Consider the following 19,655-nt stretch of genomic DNA (forward strand, 5'->3'; position numbering starts at 1 on the left):
CTTCCACTTGGGTCACCTTGCCTTGCCCACCCGTTTCTCTGTATGTAACAATGGGATTATTTGAACACAAACTGCACACTTCCCTTATTACAAACTCATTGAGTCCTTTCAGGTGCTTTTAAATGTTTTAAATGACAGCTTTATTGGGCACCTGGGTGGCTGAGTTCAAGTCCCACATGTAGCTCTCTGCTGTCAGCACAGAGCCTGCATCTGATCCTGTCCCCCTCTCTTTCTGTACCTCCTCCACTCACACTCTCTCTCTCTCTCTCTCAAAAATAAGTAAACGTTAAAAAAAATAAATCACAGCCTTATCAAAATGTAATTCATATACCGTACAACTTACCCATTACAGTAGGCAACTTGGTAGTTTTTAATATATGGTTGTGCAACCATTACCATAGAAAATTCTAAAACATTTTCATCACCCCAAAAAGAAACCCTGTGCCAATTAGCAGTCACTCCCCATTTTCCCCTAACCCCTAGCCCTAGGCAACCACTTATATGTTCTCTGTCTCTATAGATTTGCCTACTCTGGACATTTTGTACAAACAGAATCATACACAATACATGGTCCTTTGTGACTAGCTTCTTTTACTTAGCTTAATGTTTTCAAGGTTCATCCTTTTTACTGCTAAATAATATCCTATTGTATGGATATACCACATTTTGTGTATCCATTCATCAGCTGGTGGACATTTAAGTTATTTCCAGTTTTTATCTATCACAGATTTTTTTTTTTTTTTTTTGAGAGAGAGAGAGAGAGCAAGCGGGAGAGAGGGGCAGCAGGAAAGAGAGAGAATCTTAAGCAGACTCCATGCTCAGCATTGAGTCCAACACGGGGCTCAATCCCACGACCCTGGGATCATGACCTGAGCTGAAACCAAGAGTTGGATGCTCAACTGACCGAGCCACCCAGGAGCCCCATCATAGTTCTTGTAGTTATGAACATCGATGTACAAGTTTTTTTGTAAACTTTTGTTTTTTCATTTTTCTTCAATATATACTTAGGAATAGAACTGCTGGTCATCTAGTAACTCTATGTTCAGCCTTTTGAGGAATAGGCAGACTGCTTTTCACAATAGCTGCACAATTTCACATTCGCACCAGCAGTGTATGAGGGTTCTGATTTCTCCACATCTTCGACAACACTTGATATTACATGACTTTTTTATTCCAGCTATGCTATTAGCAACAAAGTCATATGCCATTGTGGTTTTACTGTTTATTTATTTCATCAATGTGCTTATTGGCCATTTGTGTATCTTCTTTGCAGAAATGTATATTCAGATCCTTTGCCCATTTTTATCTATCTATCTATCTATCTTTTTTTAAGATTTTAAATAATCTTTACACCCATGTGTGGCTTGAACTCATTACCCTGAGATCGAGAGTCGTGTGCACTTCTGACTGAGCTAGCCAAGTGCCCCACCTTTGCCCATTTTTAAATTGGGCTACTTGTCTTTTTATTATTGAGCTATTATTAGTGAATCATGAGTTCTTTATATATTCCAGATACAAATCCTTTATCAGAAATATGACGTGCAAATATTTTCTCCCATTCTGTGCTTGTCTTATCATTTTCTTGATGGTTTCATTTGAAACATAAGCGTTTTTGATTTTTTTTTTTTAATTTTTTTTCAATGTTTTTTATTTATTTTTGGGACAGAGAGAGACAGAGCATGAACGGGGGAGGGGCAGAGAGAGAGGGAGACACAGAATCGGAAACGGGCTCCAGGCTCCGAGCCATCAGCCCAGAGCCCGACGCGGGGCTCGAACTCACGGACCGCGAGATCGTGACCTGGCTGAAGTCGGACGCTTAACCGACTGCGCCACCCAGGCGCCCCAAGCGTTTTTGATTTTGATGGTGCACACTTTATCTGTTGTACCTTTGGCATGATGTCAAGGAAGCTATCACCTAATCCAAGGTTACAAATATGTACATCTATGTTTTCTTCTGTTTTAGCTTTTACATCTAGGTGTTTGCTCCATTTTAATTTCTTTTTACATGGTGTGAGGTAGGGGTCCAAATTCATTCCATTGCATGTGAATATCGACTTGTCCATTTGTTGAAAAGTCTCTTATTCCCCTAAGAACTGTATTGATATCCTTGTCAAAAATCAACTGACCATATATGTGAGTGTTTATTTCTGGGCTCACAATTCTATCTCATTGATCTGTATGTCTGTCCTTATGTCAGTACCCCACTGTCTTCATTACTGTAGCTTTGTAGTAAGTTTTGAAATCAGCAAGTGTGAGTCTTCCAACTTTGTTCTTTGTTCTCAAGATTGTTTTGCTAGTCAAGGTCCATATGAATTTAGGCTTAGCTTATCAGTTTCTGTAAAGAAGCCAACTGAGTTAACAACCCTTTGAGGTAGGAGCATATTATCCCTATTTTACGGATGAGAAAACTGACGCCTAAAGAAGTTAAGTCATCTGCTTGTGGTCGCATGATTAGGAAATGGCTGAGCACAGGGTTCAGACCACATCAACCAGACTCCAGCTGGGCCAGAGCACCACCTCGGCTCCAGAACATACCATGCTTCTCACTAGGAGACAGAGCTCATCATTCTCAACAACAGAGTGTGAGCTCTGGGCTAGCTCCCAGGTAGCTAAAATCTGAGGGTATGTGGCCACTGAGCCACCAGTTAAACTCCAGTTAAAGAAGGACCTCTCTAAGCTGATACCTGAGCAGGGCATGGAAGAGAAATCACTCCTCCCGGGACTCCAGTTCTTCCTCCTCCCACCTCATCCCCAATAATTGGAGGCTTAGTCATGGGAGGAATGACCCCAAGTTTCCAGGTACAAAACTCCCCTGTTGTTTAACCCAAGATGATACCATGCTAGCCAGGGATTGGCCCAAAGAGTTTTTTCTTTGTAACTTCATGACAGTGTCCCCAGCATTCCAGTTAGATGTCCCATTCCTTCATGCCTTCATTCAATAGGTACTAAGTGGGCCCTGGGAACACAAATTCCTATAGTGGGGAGTCAGACTGTGAGGCAAGGAAATAAATGCAGGAAGTTGAACAGCACAGGACATTGGCATTCAGGGGAGAAGGAGCCCCAGGCAGTGAGCATTTTGGAGTGATGGCCAGGACCAGACCCTGCAGTGTGGCAATAGGCACACGGCACAGGGTGACACAAGCTGTTTCATGAGAGAGTCACTGGTCCCTTCTGGCTCTGTCATTCTGGGGTCTAGCATCCCAGGCTGGGATGGGGCTGTTGGGCTTGCACCAGCTTCCCCCCCTTACTGCACGAGGAGAGGGAACAGGCAGTAGAGAAGCACCTTTCCAGGCATTCACATGGGCCTGGTTCCCATGAACCAGTGAGGCCCCCCGCACTGGCCTCAGGACTGGACACCAGTGTCTATCTTCACTAATAATTGGGATGTGGCCCATATACAGGGCTTGTGTAGGCATCGGGAGCAGCCCCGGGAGCAGCCCCAGCAGCAGCCCCTTCATGCCATGTCCTCTGAGGGGGAGCTTTCCTGCTCACCCAGCCCCCCAGCTCACTTGTTCTCCACTTGTCCCCCAAAGTGGTCCTGAGACAGTTTTAAAACATGTCCATAACTTTGACTCTACTCCCTAAGTCCCCTCCCCTGGAACATGGCCAGGCTTAGTGACTTGATTCTAATGAGTAGAACATGGCAGAAGTGACACCACGTGACATCCAGGGTTAGATTTGAAATGATGATGTAATTTCTGCCTGGCTCTCTCTAGTTGCTTATCCTTGGATCCCAGCCACCATGCTGTGAGGAAGCCCAGGCCACATGGAGAGGCCACATGCGGGTGTTGGGGCCGACAGCCAGCATCAGCCACCAGACATGAGAGCCAGCGGGCCTTCAGATAATTCCAGCCCCAGGCTTCAAGCTGCCACTGCTGATGTCCCCACAACTGTCCCTGCTGAGCCCTGCCCAAACTGCAAAGGTATGAATAAAATAAATGTTAGATTAAGCCATTAAGTTGTGTGGTGGCTTGTTATAGAGCATTAGACAATTGGAGCAGGTTGTAAGTCCTAGCTGCTACTGTTTTCTGCCCAAAGATAGTGTGTGGTGGGGGGAGGATGGGGACGGGTGTTTTCAGCCTGAGGCTGTGGGACTATTTGAGATCAGGACTCAGATTCCAGCCAGGCCCCTCCAGCTTTGACGCCTAGTTCTGTGAATCTTCCTAATTGGAACTCTGCTTCCCTTTACCTTAGCCTTGGTTTGGCCTTGTTATACAGGCCCTGCCTATATTTGCATGTAATTTGTATGTAATTTGCATACATCTACATGGGTCATATTAGGTGGTTTCTAAATGTTTCTGGATGTCTCCCGAGGGAAGGTACTGGTATCTTGGACTCTTGGAGGGGAAAGGGACACTGGAGGTTCACCTGTTCTACTCTTACCCCCTGCAGGAGGTTCACCTGGTCTACTCTCACCCCCTGCAGGATCTGCTTGAACAGATGACAAACCCACCATCTTCTCAGGCAGCCCTTGGATGGCTGGTTGTGTTGAAGAATTCCTGTGTTGCAAAGTTCCATGTAAAGAAAGGTGAGGTATTGCGTCTCTATTTGGGCTTAGATCTTTTCTCTGAGAAAATCAGGGCAAATCAACCACTTCCCCTGGAGACTCAGAACAGGTGCTGTGGTGGTCTCAGGCTTCTCTTTCTTGGTTCAGCATCCACAACACCATTTCTGGTCTGACCGTGGGCAGAAGTGCCAGGCCAGGGGCTTTCAAATGAAATCTCATGAAAAGTACAACATGTAAGACATAAAAGTGGAGCTGCTCTGGCTGAGTGTGGGCAGGGAGAGTGGAATCCCCCCGCAGAGAGGTTCGCCCCCCGACCTCTAGCCACAGCTGGAGAAGCCCAGCTTGCAAACCACTAGGCTGGTTTGCTCCTCCCAAAAGGTGCCTCTGGGTACAGATCCCAGCCCTCTAGACCTGCGGAACTTCCCAGGTTGAGCCTTGACTCTCCATTTCTGCAGTAGAGGCAACACGGACATTCTAAGCAGTTGCACTGTTGCCTTCTACTAAGCTTAAGGTCCTCTGAGACCTCCAGATTTTTGTCCGTACAACCACCTTGAAGCCAAATCTCTCTTGGCCTACCCCAAGCTTTGGCAGCTCCGGACACCTGGCTTCAGGAGCCTGGACTGAGGAGCGGACAGGGAGTAATGGAGAGGGCTGGCCACGAGTTCTGGTTGTGTGACCTGGAAAGAATCAGCCAGATGCCATTCTTCAACTTTGGAGTAGAGACGAAAATGGTCCTTTCTGGTAGACAGTGCATGAAAAGTACCTGGTTCAGTACTGGTGAGCTGTCACTAGGGCCAAGGGGCTAGTCTCAGACTCCTCACTGCCAGCTGAGGAGGTACAGAGCAGTGGTCAGAATACAGACTGTGGAATCACGTGTATCGCCTGGTCTGGATACAAACTCTGATCCTGCCGTAACTGGCTATGTGAGATTTTAGACATTTCCTTCATCTGTCTTATCCTTTCTCCATTTCATCATCTGTAAAATGAGGGGACAATAACTAGACTACCGCTCGGGAAGGTCCTGAGGACCCAGGGAAGCTTCCTACGTGTGGAGAGAGCCCAGCGTGCATGGTGCCTGTAAGTGGTACACAGGGGGCTGTTGTTATCCTGGGCTTTGACTTGGGCGAGTCGGCCTGGCCCACCCCTGGCTGCCCTAATCCCTGTACTCCCACCCTCCCCAGGACCTGACACAGCCACCACCAAACTCGAGGTTCACTTTGGCAACAGGACTTTTATTCAGTCAGAATGAGTAGAGTGTGACAAAACTCAGGTCAAGTCAGGCCAGCGGGCTTCCCATCCCTCTCCTACCCCAGACCGCTCTTCCCATGGGAGAGGGGGTTCCAGGATGAAGGGGGGTGCAGAGAGGCCAATGCAGGGACAGAGTGGGAGTTTTGAGGGGCCGTCGGCACAGGCCCAGCATTTGGGAGAAGGGGCAGGCTGCCCTTTCCCGAGTCCACGTGGACATGACTCCAGTCTCCTAGGAAAACACCACAAATTCTACCTTCTTCAGCTAGTTAACTAAACTTTAGGGTTTGGGGGTCAGGGACTTTATGGTCTAATCTCATACTTAAGGAATACACTTATCTTTTTTTTTTCCTTTAAAAAAAAGTTTTACTTCTATTTAAAAAAATGAATTAACCAAAAATAGGTATTTGTTTCCTTTTTTTTTTTTCTCCTACTTTAAGTATATTGAAAAACAACACAACAGAAAGGAAAAACAAGAAGTCACAAGAACATAAATCTTTAAACACACCTTGTATAAAAATATCTTCCAGCCACATCTGCTGACAGTGGTCGTTCCACTGTTCGGGGGTTGGGTCAAACAGGCCATGTCCCATGGGATAGAGCGCTGGGCATCTGTGCCAGGGAAATCTCCCTGTCCGACACGCTCACACACCTGTCACACGCCCAGTCCGCTCCAGGGTCTCCGTGTCTCTGGGCAGAATAGGAGGCAGGCCGCATGGTGACATCCCCCCGCCCCCACTCAGGCTGAGAGAGGGTCGTGGGGATCCAAGTTGAGGATCAGTTGGCTTGAGGGGTAGGAACGGGAGTGGACAGACGGACAAGGAGGAGCAACGGCAGCATGCTGGGAGGTGGCTGGTTTGGAGCAATTTATACTTTAAGGAACAAATTTTCCTCTCATTTTTGGCTTTTTTTTTTTTTTTTTTCACATTTTCTTTGACCAATTCCATTTTTATTTCTGTAGTTCCTGAGAGGCCTGCCCTTGATGACTTAGCCTCCTCTCTGGGGGAGCAATAGAAGGGCTGCGGGCAGGAGGAGGGTCCAGTGATACAACCAGGCCCGGAGAGCCAGCGAGCCTTGAGGTAGATGTTTTCTTTCACACCTGGAAATGGGGAAGTGCTTTTTTTTTTTTTCTTTTTCTTTTTTTTTTTTTTTAAACTCTTGACAACAATATGGGAAGGGAGAGGGGGGTGCCCCTACAGGGGCTTGAGGTAGGAGTGCATTTGGGGCTCTGTTTGGGGATGGGGGCTGAGGCCACGGCCCAACTCCCCCAAAAACATTCATTCCGGCTGAGGTAGGTGCTGAGAGCCAAACAGCAAAAATCCATCCTGAGAAAACAAGGTCAGTGGAGGGTGACAGTGTCAGGGGCCCAGCCACAGCAGGGGCGTATTTTTGGAGTCTAATTCACCTTCCCCTCTCTTTTCTTTTTTTTTTTTTAAAGGAAAACATTAGTTCAGTTCCAAGTCATGTGGGTACCAGGCAGAGGTGAGGGGGGACATTAGTCCAAGGGAGGGGCTCCTGAAGGAACCCCTCCAGGTTCTAGGGAGGGAGGTCCCTGCTGAGGCTACTTTAGGTCTTGACAACCTGAGGGGCAGTCAGGACAGAAATGCTGGGAAGCCCCCATCCGAGTCCCACATGACAGGAGAAATCTTGCCTTTGACCTGAGAATGGGGGGTTGCCCCCTCCGGAGCCTGCCAGACACTGGCTACTGGCCTGAGTGAGCTGGCTGGGCAGCTGGTGCTGTGGAGGCCCAAGTAGCCTGTCCTTCACTGAGGAACCCGGGGCCTCCGTCCTGGGGTGGCAGGGCAGCTGCGGGGCCTGCGAAGGGGGACTTGGCTTCTGATGTCATCTCCTCCAGAAGGCTGAATCCCTCAAGTGGCAGCATGGAGAACTGGGTCTCCTCACACAGGGCAGGGTCCCCAGGATCCTGCTGAGGAAAGGGCCAGTCACACTGGCATCAGCATGAGGGCCAGAGCCCATGAGTCCCCAGCCAGAGGGTCAGGCTCTGGACCCAATCCCACTTGGGACTTAGGGTCTCTAGACCACTCTGCCTGATTCAGATGCTCAGACAGAAGCACCAGCCATGAGTTTTGTGCCTGGAGCTTGGTGAAGGCTGATGACTGAGGTGAAGGGAGGGCAGGATTGGGAAGCTGTCAGAGCCTGAAGCAGAGGCTTGCTCGAGGTGGGGGCACTCACCACGGGTCTGGGGTCCGGCTGCCCCGCTGCCCCAGCTGGGGGGAACAGCTGTTCCAGTTCTTTCATGTCCACGCGCTTCTTGTCTCGGCCCCGCTCTCCCCGTCCTGCCCCATTCAGTGCCAGGATGCTAGGATCCCTTGGGCTCCGGGGGCCCTGAGGAGGGGAGAGCTGGTTTTCTACATCCTTACACAAGAGGACCCTAAGGGGGTGAGCCAAGAGTTAGGGGGAGGGCTGTGTGGGGGGGGGATGGGGCAAAAACAGAAGGATGGACACAGTGAGCCCCCAACTCTGCTTTCCAGTATAGCAGCACCTTCTCCAGGCCATCCCTGCCCCTCCTGCCCAGGACCCACCTGCCCCTAGCCCTGAGCCCACCATGTGACTGCCAGAAGGAGGAACCCACCAACCAAACGTCCACCACAGGCATCGTCATTGGCATCCACATCGGGGTCACCTGCATCATCTTCTGTGTCCTCTTCCTCCTGTTCGGTCAAAGGGGCAGGTGGGTCCTGGGCAGGAGGGGCAGGTGATGGTTGGGAGTTGTGGCTCTCTTGGCTTGAAGTACCTGGGACACATAGCCTCTGGGGCTCCTCCTCCCTCAGCCACAGCTACCTCCATGTCTACATAGTCTTTGCCTATAGGACCCCAGCCTACTTTTTCGGTTCTCTTTACTAGTTACTGAGTACTAACTTTGTGCCAGATACTGGGAATAACACTTTACAAGGACCATTTCATCCTCACCACGGCTTTATAAAGTAGGTATTATTATCTCTGTTTTATAGAGAACAAAACTGGGGCTCAGAGAGGTTAAGTAACTTGCCTAAGGTCACACAGTTAGAGTATCACTCCATTGAACTTCAAACCCCAATCCAAGCCTATGTTCTCAAGGGCCACATGCACTGTTACACTCTCCTACCGTCCCTGTATCCCTGTCCCCCTCCTCACTCAACACCTGGCCTCCCTTCCTGAGCACCAGTCTTTAGCCCCACAACCCCTCCCCAACGCCTACCTGTCCTCTCAGATGCTCCTCTCAAAGATACGAAGCGGACTGTGGCGTTGCCCTCCCCATGCTGGTTGTAGGCCAGCAGCTTCACCTCGTACACCGTGGTGGGGTCTGAGGGAAAGGCAGTGCTGTGCTGAGTGACCTCAGCCCCCACAGGCAGCTCTGTCACAGCAGGGAAACACAGGGAACCCCTGCGCCCCACCTCCTGGCACCAGGCACCGCACCCCTGCCCAGCTCCCCACGCGTGGTCTGTGTCTGCCTCACCGAGTTGGCTGAGGTTGTAGGAGGAGACTGTTGCAGGCAGCAGGACGGGGCCGGTGAAGGAGGCCCTGCTTGCTGGGCGGTAAAACAGTTTGAAGCCTCCCTCATGCTGGGCCAGCCGGGGCCAGGGCTCCCACAGCAGCTGCAGGGAGGAGCCGCCCAGGACCCGCACGGACAACGGGGGTGGGGCAGGTGCTGCAGGCAGAGACCAAGATGTGAGGGGGGTTGCCACCTTCCACCGTGACCCATACCCTCACGAGTCTGGCAGCTCTCTGGCCTCTGCCCCCCCAGGCCTCCACTTGCTCAAAGATACCTTTACATGAGTTGGAAAAGGACGCCCCTTTCTCCAAGTAGACCCAGCCCCCACTCAGCCTCAGGGCCAGGCGCCCAGTGTAGTGTACAACCTGAACAAGCGTGTGTGGTGTTTTGCTCTAATACCTGGACCTCACCTTCACCCAGGGTGCTGGCCAGCACGGGGGCAGAGGCTGAGCTGGCCCCCCCTTGGGGTATAGGCCTTGATGTAGAAGCTGTAGGCAGTGGAGGGTTCAAGGTCGCTCACCAGGTGCTGAAAGGTGTTCTTGCTGACTGCCTCCTGGTACTCCAGCTCCGGAGGGTCTGGGGAGGTGAAGGGTAGGGAGGGGCAATGTAAGGGGCATGAGACAGTCTTACCAGCACTGGTGAAATGAGGGCATTCGGTGTGCAGGGGGTACAGTGGAGGGAAGGTGTTTGGTCAGGACATGCAGTATTGAAAGGGATGAAAAACAGTGAATAAAAAGAAGGGGCTGCAGAGCCCTCACCCACCAGCAGCCTTCCTGATGTGCAGGACATAGCCGATAATCTCCTTGGTGTTGACCAGGGGCTCATTCCAGGACACACGGACCTCAGTGGGTGACAGAGAGACTGCCTGCACATTGAGGGGGGGGCCAGGCAGCCCCTCAGCCCATAACACGGTCAGCCTGGCGCTGGCCTGTGAGGAGCCAGCACTGTTCTCAGCCACACACTGGTAGATGGCCTCATCCTCAGGGCCGATTCCAGAAATTGTCAGGGTGCTGCAGGGGGAGGGAGAGCCTCAGATCCCCTCTCCCTGGCAGAGTACCCCTAAAAGTTGGCCAAATTACCCCACGGGAGAGGTGGAGGAACTGAGCCTCTCCAGAAGACACATGACTTGTCTTAAGATCTTGCCACAAGCCAGTGGCAGACCAGGACTCAAACCCAAGTCTCCAGATTTAATTTAGTGCTCTTTCCTGGCACGAGGGGCACAGCCTGCTCTGGCCATTCATCCAGGCCCCCTTTCCCACATCCTCCCCCATTCTCACCCCGGCACACACCACACACATGCCTGTTGTTATTCTTGAGCCTGACGTGGCCTCCTGGCCCCAGCACCTGTCCATTCTTCAACCATGTGACATGAGGGGGCGGCTCACCCTGGGCTTGGCAGGTGAACATGGCTGTGGTCCCAGCTGGCCTGGAGATGGACTGGGGGTGCTGGACAAACTCAGCTGGGGCTGGGGACACAGAGGAGCACAAGGAGCCGTGAGGGGTAGGTGTAGGGAGACAAGACAGCTGTGAGTGAAGGGATGGGGTGCGGATGGGGACAGGGTAGCCTCAGGAAACACGGGTCTACCTCCTTGGGGAGAATCTTCCAGATGGGGCCCACCCTTCACCCTGGCCCAGGCTCCAGGAGATGATGGCAGGCCCCACCTCACTAGCCCCAGAGAGGCAGACCCAGGAGAGGACTCCATTTTAATGACTATTTAAAAGACTGACATTTGTATCCGAAAGCAATCAAGCTGAGCTCCCTGTTCAGGAAATTGTTAAATAAATAAATGTGCTAATAGGTTTGGCTGCACCTCCAAGGCGGTAATGACGGGGAGATGGATGAGCCCTCCGAACTAGCTCCCCTCACCCCTACATTCAATTCCGCCCTCCTCCAATCCCAGTTCTCCAGCTTCCATTAACACCCGAGAAATGAAATGCTCCATCACTTTCATTTGGACAGATTAACGGCACATGGAATGCTAAACAAACAGGCATTTAAGGTCCTAATTCCTCTATCTCCCACCCCTTCCCCAGCTCTCTGGGAGGGAGCCACCGCCGAAAACCCCTGAGAATGGGATCTCAGCCCAGTTCATGGGGACAGTTGAGCCCCAGGACAGGGGAATGGACAGAAGGACCTGATCAGCTTCAGAGGCTAACACCCGCCCCCTCCCCACACACCCTGCGCATGGAGACCAGCTGTGTGTGTGCATGTGGCTGGGTGTGAGTGTGAGAATGACAAACACCTGAGAGTGTGCAAGCAGGTGTGAGCTTGCAGGTGCCACATGTGTGTGAAAACAGCACGTGGGAGGGGGGACACGTGTGAAGAACATGGGGTTGGGGGAATCAGTGGAGATTATAAAATGGAGGTGGGGGGGTGGAGGGATGGCAGGGACAGCCAGTGGGACCCACAGGGGGTCGATAACCAAGAATGCCTTCCCATTCTTGTGAATGCAAGGTGGGAGCTGCCTTTTGGCCTGGCCTGGAGGCCTGGGGAGGAGCAGGAGCCACGGTTAAGGTTAGTACAGGGCCCCGAGCGTGTGCCAGGGATGTTGATGAAGGGAGGAAGGAATGGGGCAGGAGGAGGGTGATGTGGGGCCGGGGAGGTCCGTACCTTGCACCACCAGCCGGCCTTGTGCTGTTCTCCTCACCCGGGTGCCTGGCCTGTTGGCTGCACAGACATAGACGCCGGAGTGCTGGACGGTTACATCTGAGATGATAAGATTGCCAGTGCCCAGCACCTGGATGCCCTCCACCCCAATGGGGCGGCCATCTGAGAAGGGGAAGCAGGAGTGAGGAAGGGTCAGGGAGGTATGTGTGGAAGAGGGGGAAGTGAGGAATGGTCCAGATTGTTGGACATTCCACCAGTCTTCCAGGGAACCTCCATCTTTTTACTTTTTAATGTTTTTTATTTGGGGGGAGGAGGAGAGAGAAAGCAGGGGAGGGGCAGAGAGAGGAGGAGACAGAGGATCCGAAGTGGGTTCTGTGCTGACAGCAGAGTCCGAATGTGGGGCTCGAACTCATGAACCAGAGCCTAAGTCAGATGCTTAACCAAATGAGCCATCAAGGTGCCCCCAAGGAACCTCAATCTTTGACCTCTGCACCTTCTCTCCCAAGCATCACGGTATTGTGGAAAAAGCAGGAGCAGCACTGAAAACTCTTGCCTAGCAGCAGAGACCTGGGCCCTAATTCTAGCATTTTTACTGATTCACTGGTGACCCTTAAGTCCCTTCTCAGGAAAGTAGGGGGTTTGGATTAGGTGGGTGGTTTCCCAGCCTGGTTTGTCTCTCCTGAAAAAAATTCCATGCTCAAATTTTCATTTCTACTCGTGGACTGTCACATTGCCCTTTAATATAAAGCCTCTGAGAAGTCCCACAGCAAAGAGACCTGGTTAAATCTGTTTCCCGAACTTGTGAGAGGTTAGACCACCAAGCCATTATTTCCTCCCTGCAGATCATGCTTTGGGAAATGTTGGACCAGATGGTCCTTGCAGTGCCTATGGGCTCCTCCTAATGGTGAGGCCACTCTTTCCAGCCTCTCCCAGGGACTGGGCCCTTCCCCCCCGCCCCCCCCTCGCCCTCACCCCAGGATCAGATTAGCACAGTCAGAATGCAAGGAGACAGCTCCCCATTCAGTCCCTGAAGTGGTGAAATCTACTCCATTATCCTGCCTGCTGCCCCCTCCTTCCCCAATCACTCAGCTGCTACAATGTGGCACAGTCTCCTTGTTGAATGCGACCCCACCCCATCCCCTCCAGACTCTCCTTCCCCTAGTGACCTTTCCACTCAGACAATGTGGGCCCATCTGCACCCTTTCATTTCTCTCCTTCAGCTGCCTAGGGATTTAGGCTGGGGATTTAGGGGGCCAGGCTAGAGACTGGGGGGCCCAGAGACAGGGTGTGACAACTGGCTGAGACTTGGAGGGGTTTGGAGTTGCACCACTGGGGAATATAGCCGGGGTATAGAAGGCAGGGACACACAGGAGGGAAAAGAACCTGGGGAAAGAACGCTGCTGAGGGGTTCTGGAGAGCCTGATGCCACTGAGAGAGGAGCCTGGAGGCGGGAACAGCGCAGGACTGCTGGGGACTGGATGAGGTAACCCAGGGAGCTAAGCCATCCTCGCAGGGGGAGGGAGAATGTGGTGGGCAGGCCACCCTCCCCAGTCCTGCCAAGGAGAGGGAAACTTAGCCCCTCCGTAAGGCCCCAGAGAGCACAGACCCCCATGGAGAACAAACAGGATTCAAAGTCCCCCCTGCCACAGCTGGGTGATGAGACCGCCCTCCCAGAGGGTGGGATAGGGTGGGAGAGGCTGGGGCTATAGGATGAGGCTCACCCAGGCGGCTCCAGGACACAATGGGGCGCGGGTTGCCCGTGGCGACACACTCAAGCACCGCAGTCTGGTGCACTGTCAGGGTGAGGTTCTCAGGCCCCACGAGTATCATTGGCTCCTTGTAGGCCCCGGAGCCTGAGCCTGGGAGAAAGATGCCATGTTTCTTCACTTCAGCTGTGACCCTTCCCACCTCATCCCACCCACAACCCAGGACATGGGGAATGGGCAACAAGATCCAGCCCAGAAGCCAGGTCCTGTGGGCAGAGAGAAGATGCCAGGGGCCCCAGGGCATGGCACACATCCACCCCTCCTCACCCAGCCCGGCCAGGCCCTCTGGCAATGGGAGAGCCCCCGGGTTAAGCAGAGGATGGGCTTCCCCTGGTAGAGCTGAGCCAGAGAGCAGGCCTCATTCCTTCCGAACCTTCACCACCAGGAACACAGAGCTTTGTGCTTAGCAGGTGCTCTACATACACCTGGCTGATAAGTCTCCAGGGGTCAGGTGAAGAGGGACTGACTGGAGAGTGAGGAGAAGTCAGGAGGCAGGTGGGGGCAGAACTAGGCAGAGCAAAAGAGCCTCACCTGACACGGTGAGCCTGGCCCCGTGGCTGACCCGGACACTGGCAATGTTCGAGGCTACGCAGTGGAAGACACCACTGTCCTCAGCCCGAAGTCCTGTGATCTGCAGGACCCCCTTGGGCAGCAGTGTGTACCTGTTGGAGCAAAGGGCACAGTCAACCACCAGCACAACCACCATCACCATCGTCGGCCACATGGACACTGACATCACGGCCCAGTCTGCAGGTGCTGTCGCGAGATCAACACTGTCATCACCATCGTCATCACACACACAAGCTGGGACTCTGGCAGGTGGATGCACCACAATTCTAGCCCTGACGACAGTCACACGCAGTCTTTAAAAATCCACCGAGCATCAAATCTGGGCCCTGCCAGCCACGTGGATACTTAATCTCCACACAGCACCAGCCCAGAGGCTGCATGAGGTCCCTCAGAGCCCAGACACTGGGCCTACCTCCCCGTCTTCCCTCCAGCTTTCCCTCGTGTGGCTCACCTCTCATTGTCCGTGTCAATGGGGACTCTGTTCTTCTCCCACGTGATTAGGGGTTTGGGCAGCCCGTGGATTTGGCACTGGAAGCGGGCCACACCGCCCTCCTCTCCCACGGTGGCCTGAGGATGCACGTGGAAGTCGGACATGGCTGGGGAAACACAGGGATGTGTGTATGGAAGAGGCATATGGCCAAGGTGCGAGGGGAAAGCGTGTTGGTGTGTGGGTCATAGTCCTATTTCCTGGAGCCCTGGAACTCACTGCCGAGGGTCATGGAGTTTTCCTGGAGCTGGTAGACGCAGGGCAACAGCGTGGGGGACACCTCGTCACTTACCTGCCTCCTACCCTGGGAAGCATCTCCCTGTACAGGGCGGCATAGGGCTGGAACACTCTGAGAAAGGTCTGGACAAATTCTTGGATGCCAGACCTCAAACAAGGCGATCTCGGGATGACGATCCACAAAGGCCAATCAGAGAAAGCCCTGTTCCCAAGTCCCACTCCCCACTTTTTCAGCTGCTTCCAGATTTATTTTTATAAACCCCCTCTAAGGTATCCAAGGCTGGAGGATTATGCTGCATGGTTTACGGACCAGGAACCTGAGGCTAGAGAGGGGAAACAGTCCAGTGTCACCCAGCAGAGACACCAGTCATTAAACCCCATTTTATGACCACGCCCAGCAGCCTCTTTTGCCTTTCCTCATCATCCCTGTCTCCAGTTCTTCTGCAGTCTCTCGATGCACCCCGAGAGAGTGGTATATCCATCCAAGGTGACAAGCTTCACAGAAGACTGTCAGACCTACAATCTACATTTCAATGTGTCATAAATATTCAGGGACACCCCCTCCCCACCTTTTGGGGATCTGAACTGCTTGAACTCTGGTCTGCAGAGCCCAGGGCAGAGGGGCTGTGGTGCACCCCACACCCCATTTCAGGCTAGTTAAGTGTGTCTACCCACCCTCACTCCCACCCAGCCCCAGCCCCAACCCCACGCTGTAAACCCAGGGAAGGCACCCCTCCCACGTGGGTTCCCAGCTTCAGCACCAGGGCTGCGATTTCATTAAAATCCACTTTGCTTCAAGTGCGGGAAGGCGGCTCACCATCTGTCCAGGCAGGCAGCCCCTCCCCTCCGGCACTCCATCAACTGGGACAGTCATCCCCTCCCAGAAGGAGCCCTCCCCCCACAGCAGGTTGGGCGCTGGAGCTTGTCCTGGCTCCTGCCCCTGGCTCCCTGGTGTGGGTGGGCACACCCCATCTCGGGCCCCCTCAATCCACCGGCTTGTTCAGGACTCCAGGGCAGCCCCAGAAGGCTGAGCCTTTGTACCCTTCTTCCCAGAGTCTCTGGGGGCTGACTCTTTTGTGGCACAGTCTCCATCTCATTTGCATGTGGTTCATTAAATATAAACATGCATAAAAATCCCCCACCCTGCCTCCTCCTCTTTCAGGGCCTCCTGGGAGTGCAGCTGATGGGTGTGAGCAGCTCCTTGCACATGTGTGCAGAGCTGTCTTCTCTGGGAGGATGTGGCTGTGTCCATGGATGTGGGCTGAGTGTCTATGGCTGGATTTGAATGGGAATTTGTATCTCTCAGCTCCTGTGGCTAGTGTGTGATTCTGGTACTGTGCAGATAATCTCATGTATTCCCACGAAGGTAGAAGTCTTATAAAGGAGGCCCTCAGAGCAGGAGGTGGGGGCAAGTATCCCAGCTGGTGTCCCCATCAGGCTTGGTGAGAGGATCCCCAGAGGGTCAGCCTGCCCTCTCTCAGGCCAAAGGCTATGTTTGGCCAAGGACCTGCAGGTCAGCCCAGGAGTGCGTAGGAGGGGGCCAAGTCACTGCTGGATCCCCTCTGCTGCCTGCAGACCTCAACCTCCAGGAGGGCAGGGCTGGATGCAGGCCTAGGGAGTGGAGGGGGCACCTATGCTCCTGGATTTGCTGTCTGTGCGCCCTGGGCTCTGCCCATTCAGGAGCTGGGGCGCTACCTTCCCCCTCCTCACTCCAGCTGGAGAAGAGCTTGCAGCCCCCCAGGGACCTGGGGCGGGGACTAATGGCTCTGCTGACTACAGATGCCTCCTCATTAAGGAGTCCAATCCTTTTGTGTTTCTAGCCCCCAGCCTGGGCTCCCCGGGGGAGCCTCGACTGAGGGGCTGGCCTGAGAGTACAAGGGGAAGGACTGCTGCTTCTCTGAGGGGCTGGCCTGAGAGTACAAGGGGAAGGACTGCTGCTTCTCGGGGCGCTAGACATGGAGCAAGTCTGGCCTCTACCATCTTGCCCCCTCCTCCTCCCCTCAAAACTATACAAGGACAACAGCATGGGTTGAATGTGTACTAGAGAGGAATGCTCAAGTAGGAAGCAGTCAGAGGTAAGAAGCCAGCCCAATACTCCTCTTCACACGGTGGCCAACAGGACTCCTTGGGGTCCCCCGGGGCCCCTTGGATGCAGCTGCACCCCCTCTGCCCAGGGCTCCACGTTTCCCTTCCACCAGAGCAGCACCTTGCTGTACCTGTCAGTTTTGCTTCATTGCAATTCTGCCAAACATTTCATTTGAAGGGTAGCTTTGCCTTTAAAAGTGCTTGAAAAACACTCATCTAGAAGCTAACCCCTTCATTTTATGAAGGGGGCACTGAGGCCTAGGCCCTCTGCCGGGGTCCCTTAGATTTCCAGCAACTTTTTCACTCTCCGAGGGCACGTAAGCCCAGAATGGACTGCAGGACAGACCAGCCTCTTCTCACTGGTTGGGAGATGGTACTGTATTCCAAGGTGGGGGGGAGGGGGGTGGGTAGGGAGCTTCAGAGATGGTTCATCAGTCCCATCCCTTGGAGCCCAGCTGGCTGCACAGGTGTGGTCCGGGGGAGTAGGGTGTGATAGAAGGGGGTGGTCCTTTTTACCTGAGTCTCCTTTTTTTTTTTTTTTGTTTTTTTTTTGGGGGGGGGGGGGGGGCAGAAAGAGAAGAGAAAAATCCCAAGCACACTCAGAGCCTGACCAGAGGCTCGAACTCACAAACCATGAGATCATGACCTGAGCTAAAAGCCAAAGTCAACCACTTAACCGACGGAAACACCTAGGCACCCCTTCCTGAGGTTCCTTCTTGCCTCCCCTTCCTCACTCCTAGCCAGCCCTTTGGTCTGGTCAGCCCTATGGATTCCTTAGACGTCCAAGGGGGTTGCCTTGAGACCCTGGGTAGACAGTGTCCGAGCACCAGTCTGCTCATCCGTCAAGGGGAACAGGTACTTCTCAGGGCCCTTCCAGCTCTGACTCCCGCTGCCTTCATAAATAGGTCCTTGTTCACATGCACAATCTTCCATTCACTCCTAGTTCACAGGCAACATGTTTTTTCTTTAAGAAGTGAGAGAAAGTTTCTAGGGGCCACTTAGGCCTCCTCTAGTCTCTCAGGGTGGGACAGGTTTGGCTCACAAGTCTGTTTTTGTCCTGGCTTATGCTAGCAGGCCACAGAGCCAGAGGGAAGATGTCCTTCATCATGTCTCTCTGGGCAACCATAGGCATATGGGCCTGAGGACTGGACCTTGGAGCATACTGAGCCCTGAACAAGTCCTCCTGGGACCACTGGGTGATTAGTAATGGAATACACAGGCTACTGTTGTAGCTGGAGACACTGTGTGTGGCGGGTGTCGTCAGTATTGTGCCTGTGGCTGGTGTACGTGAAAGTGGTGCTGTAACTTGTGGCTGTTGATGCTTTTGGTTACGGAGGGATAGTTTTGGGTCCCTCACTGCCAGCTGGTAATGGGAGGGAGTACAGGGCAGTGGTTGGAGGGCCCTTTCAGTGTGAGGGCCGGAGACAGTGACAGGGAAGACAAAGGCCTGTTTGGGGGACTTTGTGGAAAAAGCACCTTTGTCCCCAAGCAGTCTGGGAGGGACTCTCCCAGCTCCTCCCTGCCCCCATCATGGGTACAGCCAGACAGTGGGGAAAGATGGGCAGAGAGAGCCCAGCAATCCACCCGGGCTGAAAGGGAGCAGGAACAGGCAGGAAATGGCTCCTGGACACCCCCTATAAATTACCCAAGGGGGGGGGGGGTCTCCTGAGAGCCAGATCTAGAGCAGCTCAGGGAGGGGAGGGAGGACTTTCCTCCTGGTCCAGGACCTCTGGCAAGGTCAGGCCTGGATCTGATTAGACAGGCTCCAGGGGGATGCTGCAGGGCAGGGAAGGGTCGAGGCAGAGTGCTGGGAAGGAAGCTGGCAGCAACCCCGGAGCCCAGCCTCCCACTCTTTGACTATAGCCACACTCCTATCCCATGCGTGATGACAAACAGATCAGTGGCACTTTAGGATGGAGAGTTCAAAACACAGTGTTTGCAGAAGTCGGTGGCACAGGGAGTCTAAAGGCACCAACTGCCACCACTCACACAGCCATTCAAGAGCAACAACCACGAACCACGGATTCCTCCAAAGGCCACCACTGCAATCCCCTCCTTGTATCCATTCCTGCCAGGATCAGAAACGCCCCAGATGCCTAGCCCTTCCTCAGGCAGCTCAGGTGATTGTAATGTTTTTCCTCACACTCCAGACCTGCCTGAATCCCCTCTGCTTCTACCCACTGCCTCCAACTGTCCCCTCCAGACTCACATTTTCCAATATAGGAGCCAGGTTTTAAGCACTGGAAATGTGGCCAGTCCAAACTGAGATGGGATGGAAGTGTAAAAACTACACATCGGTTTTCAAAGATTTAGTATAAAATAAAAAGACACTAAGCATTAGACAAATGCAAATCAAAACCCTAATGAGATACTACCTCACACCCATTAGGATGGCTACTGTCAAAGCAAAAACAGAAACAAAACCAAAAACAAACCACAGAAGATAACAAGTGTTGGCAAGCGTGTGGAGAAATCGGAACCCTTGCGTGCTGTTGGTGGGAATGTAAACTGGCATAGCCATTACGGAAAACGGTATGGCGGTTCTTCAAAAAAGAAATAGGATTATCCTATAACCCAGCAATTCTACTTCTGGGTATATACCCAAAAGAATGAAAAGCAGGGTCTTAAAGAGATATTTGTATACCTGCATGTGCCAC

At 52.8% G+C, this 19,655-nt stretch overlaps 1 protein-coding gene across 1 annotated transcript in view; it reads right to left on the minus strand.

The window, feature by feature from the left end:
• Positions 1 to 6,649: 6,649 nt before the first annotated feature.
• IGDCC3 (immunoglobulin superfamily DCC subclass member 3) overlaps positions 6,650 to 19,655 on the minus strand; it is a 41,046-nt gene continuing 28,040 nt past the window's right edge. Inside the window, 13 exon segments of the mRNA XM_049614140.1 lie at positions 6,650 to 7,679; positions 7,946 to 8,155; positions 8,350 to 8,507; positions 8,952 to 9,056; positions 9,210 to 9,401; positions 9,656 to 9,704; positions 9,706 to 9,821; positions 10,008 to 10,255; positions 10,546 to 10,711; positions 11,857 to 12,015; positions 13,575 to 13,712; positions 14,151 to 14,281; positions 14,641 to 14,785. Of these exon segments, the coding sequence (XP_049470097.1) occupies positions 7,455 to 7,679; positions 7,946 to 8,155; positions 8,350 to 8,507; positions 8,952 to 9,056; positions 9,210 to 9,401; positions 9,656 to 9,704; positions 9,706 to 9,821; positions 10,008 to 10,255; positions 10,546 to 10,711; positions 11,857 to 12,015; positions 13,575 to 13,712; positions 14,151 to 14,281; positions 14,641 to 14,785 (2,042 nt within the window). The 3' untranslated portion in view covers positions 6,650 to 7,454.

This window comes from Panthera uncia, assembly GCF_023721935.1.
Source record: "Panthera uncia isolate 11264 chromosome B3 unlocalized genomic scaffold, Puncia_PCG_1.0 HiC_scaffold_1, whole genome shotgun sequence".
NCBI classification, from domain to species: domain Eukaryota; kingdom Metazoa; phylum Chordata; class Mammalia; order Carnivora; family Felidae; genus Panthera; species Panthera uncia.